This window comes from Patella vulgata, chromosome 1 (assembly GCF_932274485.2).
Source record: "Patella vulgata chromosome 1, xgPatVulg1.2, whole genome shotgun sequence".
Lineage (NCBI taxonomy): Eukaryota > Metazoa > Mollusca > Gastropoda > Patellidae > Patella > Patella vulgata.
The window spans coordinates 2,606,408-2,615,987 of record NC_065879.2 but is presented as its reverse complement, the minus strand read 5'-3'; the positions used below and the strand labels follow the sequence as shown (position 1 = coordinate 2,615,987).

Genomic DNA, 9,580 nt, shown 5'->3' with positions numbered 1-9,580 from the left:
AGGGCCAGGATCGTTACAGGTTACCTCCAACAACAGAACATCACCACATTACCTTGGCCAGCACTGAGTCCCGACCTCTCCCCCATCGAGCATGTCTGGGACATGCTTGGACAGAGGTTACGTCAACGTCAACAACGTCCTGCCAATGTCCAAGAACTTGCTGCTGCGTTGCAACAGGAATGGGACAATCTGGACCAAAATGATCTTAGACGTCTCATTAGGAGTATGCCACGTCGGATCAATGCTTGTTTGGCAAACAGAGGAGGATTTACCCGTTACTGACTTGGTTGTGATGCTGTGGTAACTTTGCTGTTTGACCCCGGGTATCATTTTACCCTTATAATGGTCAGTCTGTGCCTTACTTAGTCTAACGATCATTTGGAATAAATCGATGAATGTGAACTTCATTTCATTTTGTCATTTGTTTCTTCGTCAGTTTCATTAGGTGACTTTAATAACACTTAAAAATCAAATATCCCCTACTTTTTTTGAATAGTATATGATCCACATAAAAAATAATTTTATATAAGACACACGGGTACGTTATTTATACAATGGGGATATTTACACATGACACAAGAGTAGAAAGTCGTGTTTACGATGGGAATATTTAAACATGAAATTCTTTATAATTATGACACGTATAGCCGTCTATGCTATATATCTTACATTGTTCCAATATACTACTATTGTTCTATAGATGATAAAACATATTTACTACAGTATAAAATACATTCAATTAAATTAAAATTTATTAGTCTCTATCATCCAGAAAAACATTCTACGAATATTAGCCTGGATGCGTTGTCAGCATTTGAGAATAATAGGTCATTGGCTAGATTATCCAGTCTTTTACATTATCCTAAACAAAGTCTAAGGGTCTAAGGGGGTAATTAATCCTAAAACAAGAGGTCAACGCCCATGAAATTAATTTAAGAATGCCATTTCAGAAAATCCATTTGATTGCATTGCCAGTTCTATATCCACCACTCTTAATTATTTTATTGTAAAATTTCTCTCTTTATGGGCCATATATATGGTATTTTGAAATTAATCCTAATTCGTCGTCACGATACACGTTTGTTTATAATAATGCTAGAATTATGGGATTTATTGCGGGAAGGGACGCAACTCTTACTTGACTTGGCCAAATAAACTGGATAATTAACCACATAAAAAACCAAACTCACGGTTACGCATGGGTAATGGAACTTTTCGTCAAATATTAACAACGGTCGCAGACCCTCCGTACGTTGAAGACTAGGATGTTCTGGTTGATCGAGACTAAGAATGTATAGCATACAGGATTAGGTGTGTGATAGTTAAATAAATTTGTAAAAAAAACATGTTACCAAGGAAACTGTCATATCCCAATCAAAATGATTTCACAAATTACCATGTCCATTTCTAGCACCAGAAAGCGCGTTTAACTGATTAATCAAATGAGCCTTAGTTTGAAGATACATAGTCCTGGCGCTATTGGCAGCCATTTCACTGGTGTCTCGTTTAGGTGGAATCGGCGTGGTATTTAATTGTGCAGCTTGCCCCTGTGTGAACGGGACACGCCTATTTTGCTGTGTAGCTTGTTCCTGTGAGAACGGGTCACGACTATTGAAATTTTGCTGTGCAACTTGCCCCTGTATGGACGGGACACCTCTGTTCATATGTGGGTGTGTAAATGGGACGCGCCCCTTGCTTTTTTGTTCTGCAACGTTTTCTTGTGGGAACGAGTTGCGGCCATCTATCGCAGTTGGTGCAATAAACTTTCTGTGATATGACGCACCTGGATTTTGTGATACGGGCCTTTCTTGGGGAGTAATGATCGGCTCTTTTCCGGTAACACTACCCGCGGGAGTAAATCGCTCAGCCCCATATTGCTTGAGTCGTGGATTATTATTAGAACGGACCGTTCCACTGACAGGTGGTCTAAGTTGGTAGCTAGGAACATCTACTGCTACCCTATCATTGAAATATCTTTGTCCACTGCCGTTGGTCTTATCATTAGCGTTCTTATTCCTGTTGTATCCCACAAACTGCAAAAGTATAGCTGCGCAGTTAACCACCTTTCCATTCTCCGAATATTGCTGAAATCCATATAACTGTTGCACAAACTGGCCCTGATTGGATCCGTAATTTGCAAAACCGACAGCTGCCGCCTGCAGTAGCTGGCCAAGAGCTGTAGATGCTGGAACCCCAGAATTGACCCCGTATCCTGCCACGTTGTGGGGTTCTGAAGCCAATTTTGACATACCTGATCTTATGACAGTCGACATGGTTGAATAGCTAGCTTTGCCGGAATATGGCTTTTTATGTGAATTAATCTGAACAGAATGTTTACCATAAGGACTGGTGGAAGGCGCAAAAGAACCAGGGAAATCATCATTATTGAACGGTTTGGGATGCATCTGTTGAGGTCGGATACCAAGAACATTGGCATTAGTAATCATTGTGTTTGGGACTTTGTAGTTATTCCCCTTAGATATCATCTGACTGTTCAAATTGTGATTTTGTCCACCGTTAGCTACGGTATTAATAGGTTTGCAGTTATTTCCCTTAGATAACGTATGGCTGCCAAACACATAACGTTGGTCATTATTCGCCATGGTGTTACTCTGTTGGTAGTTATTCCCCTGAGTTTGTCCGTCATACACACTACCATGTCCTTTATAAGAAATGGTATTGATGGGTTGGTAGTTATTTCCCTTGGATAACATTCGATTGTTCATACCACTCCCTCCCGCCTTATTCAATATGGTGTTAACAGGTTGGTAATTATTCGATATGGTGTTAATATGCCGGTAGTTATTTCCCTTGTATAACACTCGATTGTTCATACCACTACCTTGTGCCTTATTGGATAGGGTGTTAATATGCTGGTAGTTATTTTCCTTGGATAACATTCGATTGTTCATACCTTGTGCCTTATTCGATAGGGTGTTAATATGCCGGTAGTTATTTCCCGTAGACCAAATCTTATTTTTTATACGACTGTCTTGTCTCGTATTAGGCATGGTGTTATTCGTTTGGTAGTTATTCCCCTTAGACCACAACTGATTGTTCTGACCACTAACTTCTACTGGAAATGTGTTAATAGCTTGGTAGTTATTTCCTACAGACCACATCGGATTGGTTAGGCCACCGCTTTGTGCTTTATTAGGCATTTCATTAATAGCTTGGTAGTTATTCCCCTTAGACCACATCTGACCTTTTACACCACCTCCCCGGACTGTGGTGCTCTGATTCATTGCGAGAACGTCAGTGCCATTCGGTTGTTGCCGAACTCGTGTGTTAACCGCAATATATCCCGCGGGCCTGTATGTGGCAATATTTTGAGATCGATACAGGTTATGGTTCGGTACGATATTTTTAACTTGTGATATATAGGGTTGCTGTTGACTATTGCTAATAGACGTCCCATATCCCACGAGACTACCATTTTGTCCAGTGCCAGTTCTGTTAACTTGGGTCTGTTGAGAGTCTATACTAGTCCCATAGCTGTTGCTTTGTTGAGTGGTACTCGCAACTTTTGTGGGTGTTGAATAGCGGTTACCTTGCTGTCTGTTAGTCGCAACATTTTGGGGTGTTGAATTGCTTTTTGAATAACTGTTACGTGGCTGTCCGCTAGTCGCAACGCTTTGAAGTGTTGAATTACTGGCTGTATAGCCGTTACGTACTGTTTCTCTGCTAATCGCAACGTTTTGAGGTTTTATGTTACGGCTTGAATAAACGTTACTCGGCTGTCCGCTACTGGGAAAGCGTTGGGGTGTTAAATTACTTGTTCTATAGACGTTCCTCGATTGACCGCTATTTGCTAAGAGTTCGGGTGTTAAATTACTTGCTGCATAGGCGGTACGTGTGTGTCCGCTGGTCGCAACGTTTTTTGCCCTTATATTACTGGTTGCGTAGACGTTACTTGACTGACCCCTGCTCCCAACAGTTTGAGGTCTTGCATTAATAGTTGCATAGCTGCTACGTGGTTGTCCGCTAGTCGCAGCGCTTTGAGGTTGTATGTTACTAGTTGCATAGCTTCTACGTGGTTGTCCGCTAGTCGCGACATTTTGGGATTGCATATGACTGGTTACATAAACGTTACGTGGTTGTTGGCTATTCCCAACATTTTGGGGTTTCATATTACTGGTTGTATAGCCGCCGCTAGTTGCAATGCTTTTGACTTTCATATTACTGGTTGCGAAGACATTTCGTGGCTGTTGGCTAGTCGCAACATTTTGGGGTGTTGAATTACTGGCTGTATAGCTGTTACGTGTCTGTCCGCTAGTCGCAACGTTTTGAGGTTTTATGTTACTGCCTGCATAAACGTTACTCGGCTGTACGCTACTGACAAAGCGTTGAGGTGTTGAATTACTGGTTCTATAGACGTTACTCGACTGTCCGCTATTTGCGAAGCGTTGAGGTGTTGAATTACTTGTTGCATAGGCGTCACGTGCCTGTCCGCTACTCGCAACGCTTTGGGGTTCTAAGTTACTGGTTGCATAGACCTTACTTGGCTGTTCGCTAGTCGCAACGCTTTGGGGTTTTATATTATTTATTGCATACGTGTTACTTGACTGTCCATTATTCGGAACGCTTTGTTGTCGTACATTATTAGTTGCATAGCTGCTACTTGTCTGTCTGCTAGTCGTAACGCTTTGTGGTCGTACATTACTAGTTGCATGACTGCTACTTGACTCTCCGCTAGGTGCAATGCTTTGGGGTTGTATGTTACTAGTTGCATAGCTGCTACTTGGTTGTCCGCTAGTCGCAACGCTTTGAGGTTTTACACTATAGTTTGTATAGCTGTGACTTGACTGTCCGCTAGTGACAATATTTTGAGGTTTTATATTGGCTGCATAGCTTTTACTTGACTGTCCGCTTGTCGCAACGGCTTGAGCCCTTTTATTGTTGATTGCGTAGACGTTACTTGGCTGTAAGCTACTCCCAATACTTTGAGGTCTTACATTAATAGTTGCGGAGCTGTTACGTGGTTGTCCGCTGGTCGCAACGCTTTGGGGTTGTACGTTACTAGTTGCATGGCTGCTACGTGGCTGTCCGCTAGTTGAGGCGCTTTGGGGTTGTATGTTACTAGTTGCATAGCTGCTACGTGGTTGTCCGCTAGTTGAGGCGGTTTGGGGTTGTACATTACTAGTTGCATAGGTGCTACGTGGTTGTGCACTCGTTGCGGCGCTTTGGGATTTCATATTATTGGTTGCATAAACGTTACGAGGTTGTTGGTTATTCCCGACGCTTTGGGATTTGATATTACTGGTTGTATAGCCGTTAGGTATATATCCGCTAGTCACAATACCTTTTGGGTTTATATTACTGATTGCATAGCTGCTGTTTGGCTCTCTGCTAGTCGCAACGCTTTGGGCTTTTATATTACTGGTTGCGAAGACATTACGTGGCTGTTGGCTAGTCGCCACGTTTTGGGGTTTGGTATAGCTGTTACGTGTCTGTCCGCTAGTCGCAAGGCTTTGGGGTCTTGCATTACTTGTTGGGTAGCTCATGCTAGTCGCAACACTTTGAGATTTTATATTATTGGTCGTATAGAGTTTACTTGGCTGTCCGCTAGTCGTCGCAACGCTTTGGGGTTGTATAATGCTGGTTGTGTAGAGTTTACTTGGCTGTCTGCTAGTCGTCGCAACGCTTTGGGGTTGTAGATTGCTGGTTGTATAGCGCTGACTTGGCTGTCCGCTAGTCGTCGCAACGCTTTTGGGTTGTAGATTGCTGGTTGCGTAGACGTTACTTGTCTGCCCGCTAGTCGCAACGTTTTGGGCTTTACCTGTGGCATAGCTATTACTTGACGGGCTGCTACTAACAAGGTTTTGGGGTGTTGAATTACTTGTTAAAAATAGCCCTTTTGTGTTAACTTTTCTAACTCCTTCAACATTTGACTGAGGACTTGCTGTGTTTACTAAAGGCTGTATCTGACTACTACTGGGTTTATCTCTCCTACCAGTAGATTGGTGTTGACATGATGTTATTGATAAACCAACAACCAGACATACCAACATCTAAAATAAACAAACACGTGTATTATCTCTCTTACAAAATAAATCAACTGAAATGTTTTTTTTTATGACTAACCTTTAGCTGAAAAAATAAATCTAATGAAATGGCCTTTTCTACGTCCTACTATCTTGCACTGACTGGTCTAATGAAGACGTGCGTTCGCGTACGCCATATTGTGTACGCCATATTGAAGCATTATTAACGATCATCTTATGAGTATGAGTTCAGAGAGAGAGAGAGAGAGAGAGATGGTGTTTAACGTCCACTCGACACAAACTAGGTCATTTCAGGACTAACATATGGTTCAACTGTACTTCAATACTTCGCTTGCGCGTAGGGGTCTTTAGCAGTGACAGGAAACCGGAGGAGCAGGAGAAACCCAACGAGTTTGGACAGGTGACCTCACTCACATGCAAGCGGGGAATCGAAACCACTTGACTCAATGACAGATCTTATGATTGAACGCGTTCAGTGAGTAAGTCGTTGACTGAAAAACCTTAAGGTTCTGTGTTCGATACCTGTTTGTGGCCGAGAAAGTTCAGTTGAAGTTGTGTTTTGTTCTTCACGTGATAGAGAATTATATTAAAGATTTAAATCCAAAACGAGTGGTCACACATTGCCGTGCACATAAACGCTATAAAAGACGGCCGTAGCGCCGCTATGCGGGCAAAATTTCCGTCATAGCACGTTGTATGGCGTATGCCCGTCTCAATTAGCCCAGTCTTAGCAGAACAGTTGGACGTTAACCCCCATTTCATTTCCGATGTTCAACCCACTCACCCAGTTCCCCTCATTTTTCATCTGAAAGCAAATGATGATTTGTTGCGACGTTCCCTAACGTTAAAGGACAATCCGATTTTAAACTAGAAAACAATATGGAACATGCTCCTGTAACACCAGTAACATGGTGTTTCGGCTGTGTAACATTGACCTACACGCACATGTCATTAATTTAAATTACATAAATTAACGTAAGTTGGTGTTTCAACAAACAATTCTTTTATACTGTTTGAATGGCTTTTATTAATTGAACACATTAAAAATCAACACAACAGTTCTATGGTTAACAATTACTGTATTTCTTTTAAAGCTACGTTACAACAATGATTTTCTTGTCGTTATTAAGGACAGTATCATTGCTTGATAACGACAAGAGAATCATTGTTGTAATAGAAATACAGTAATTGTTATCAATAGAACTGTTGTGTTTATTATTAACAATTCTTTTATTCTATTTATTTTTTTATTAAAAAAAAACCCTTGTATTTACATTTATGTTTACAATTTACAAGAATGTTAAATACATTAATATTTAATAACATGCATTTCCGTATAGAAATCTTACTAATTACAAGGGTTCCTACAGGGCACAGCTATAAAAGAAGGTGGGTCAATGTTAAATTGATATCCATCGATGGGGAATGGGTGTGCAAGAGGTTCTAGGAATCTATTAATTCTTAAAAAGATATTGACATTTATTTTATGATCAGTAGTGGAATACCGCGTTTTATCAGTGAAATAAAAGTGTTATTCCACTGGCTAGCAGTAGTCCATGTTGTTTTTACCTAAAATGATTGTAAAATCATAAAATAAATAGAAAATTTGTCGTTTTGTCGTGAATAACATATTTTATTTCATCTCTAAGCAAGAAAACGTTTATATTTCACTCATGCAACGCATTCATGAAAATATAAGTTTTCTTGCTTCTCGATGAAATAAAATATGTTATTCACTCTAAAACGACAAATATCCTCTATTTATTTCTAAATAGTTCCGGAGATATTTCTATCTCCAGTTTAGAATTTCCTCAACACGCCCATCTCGTTAATTTTAATTACATTAATTATAATAATAAATACACTTATGAACAGGATCTTCAATACATTAATTATATAATAAATACACTTATGAACATGATCTTCAGTACATTAATTATATAATAAATACACTTATGAACAGGATCTTCAGTACATTAATTATAATAATAAATACACTTATGAACATGATCTTCAATACATTAATTATTTAATAAATACACTTATGAACAGGATCTTCAGTACATTAATTATATAATAAATACACTTATGAACAGGATCTTCAATACATTAATTATTTAATAAATACATTTATGAACAGGATCTTCAGTACATTAATTATATAATAAATACACTTATGAACATGATCTTCAATACATTAATTATTTAATAAAGTTACGAACAGGATCTTCAGCGTAGTTTCAATACTAATTGACGGCTAGACGCCCATGTTATTAATTTTAATTACATTAGTTAAAGATGAAGAGCTGGTAGTTCTCACTATAAAAGTTAAAAACTAGATGCTCTAAAGGGGATATGCTGAAACTTTCAGACAAATTGATACAATCTAAGCCGAGAAAAACATATTTTAAAATCACTGTAGCCTCGATTGTCATTGTTACCGCTGTCACGATAATTAATCACCAATGGGCGTCGAACAGTAGAGCGGATTCAAATCCAATGAAAATCGGATACATAAGATGGCATCGAGAGTTAATTATGGTCTTGTCATGTTAATAAATGTCTAATTAATAGTTTATATAACATTTCAGGCCTAAAGAAAGACGGTTTAATCTCACTGTGCCCCCCAATCAACTGGTGTTATAGGGTAGTGGTGTGAAAATTTAAGTAAACAAAGGATTATAGACTGTATCCTTATTAGTACTGTTCACCTAGTTAAAATTTAATTATTTTAATGATTAAAATATATAAGTTAAGTTCACGTGTCATTGGTTAACGAGTATCTTAAATATTATTCACCTACCTTTCATTCAGACAGTACTCATAAATCAATCAAATATATGATTAGAAACTCACTATCATTATATAAGGATACATGTATTGATACATGTATTTGTTGTTACTTTTATGAAATTTATTGTGAATAAAGTTGTTAATTAGTTTAAACCTAGTAGTTTAAAAAAAAACAGACTATACTTTTAACACCATTGTATTCGATAATACCCTTGCTTGATTAATCCTCCCATGAGAACAATAGCAGGGGGCACAGTGAGATGTCCCCAGAAAGACCTACAACAGGCAGGTTTAGCTCTTGCATAATGTATGTTGAAGTATTACCCAATAAAAAAAACTATGAACAAGGTGTTTATCTTAGCTGTGATGGTATTACAATAATGGTGGAATTGTCGGATTGCAACAATTCCCCTACAGACCTATGACATGAATTTTAATAACATTAATTACATAATAATTAAACTTACGAACGAGGTGTTCATCTTGGTTGTTATATAATTCACAATGTCAAGTTTGTCATACTGACTTTTATATATTCATTTAATATAAACATGTGCGTATTGTAGTTTATATTCAACTTGACTTGAAACTAATTAAAACACTTAACATTCACGTTACGCACCCTGGAGAGACGAAACGACCTGCCAGCTTAACTGTCACGAACCTCATCAAAACCTACCCCAAACACCAAATGCATAGAGAAAAATATTTCTTTTCATGATGTAAAGATTTATGCTTTTTTAAATAATTTATTAATCTTCGAAATGAACTTTTTTTTAAAA

At 38.6% G+C, this 9,580-nt stretch overlaps 1 protein-coding gene across 2 annotated transcripts; it reads right to left on the bottom strand.

Annotated features, from left to right (window-relative positions):
- Positions 1-503: 503 nt before the first annotated feature.
- On the bottom strand, positions 504-9,362 carry LOC126825549 (uncharacterized). Of its 2 annotated transcripts, XM_050555203.2 has the most exons (3): positions 9,266-9,362; positions 5,279-6,011; positions 504-5,221 (listed from the first exon to the last, which is right to left on the bottom strand). In XM_050555203.2, the coding sequence occupies exons 1-3, from the start codon at positions 9,278-9,280 to the stop codon at positions 1,386-1,388; spliced, it is 4,584 nt and encodes a 1,527-aa protein (XP_050411160.1). In that variant the 5' UTR covers positions 9,281-9,362; the 3' UTR covers positions 504-1,385. The 2 variants fall into 2 exon arrangements, with proteins under 2 accessions (XP_050411160.1, XP_050411151.1); XM_050555194.2 differs by having other exon boundaries at positions 504-6,011.
- Positions 9,363-9,580: the final 218 nt, after the last annotated feature.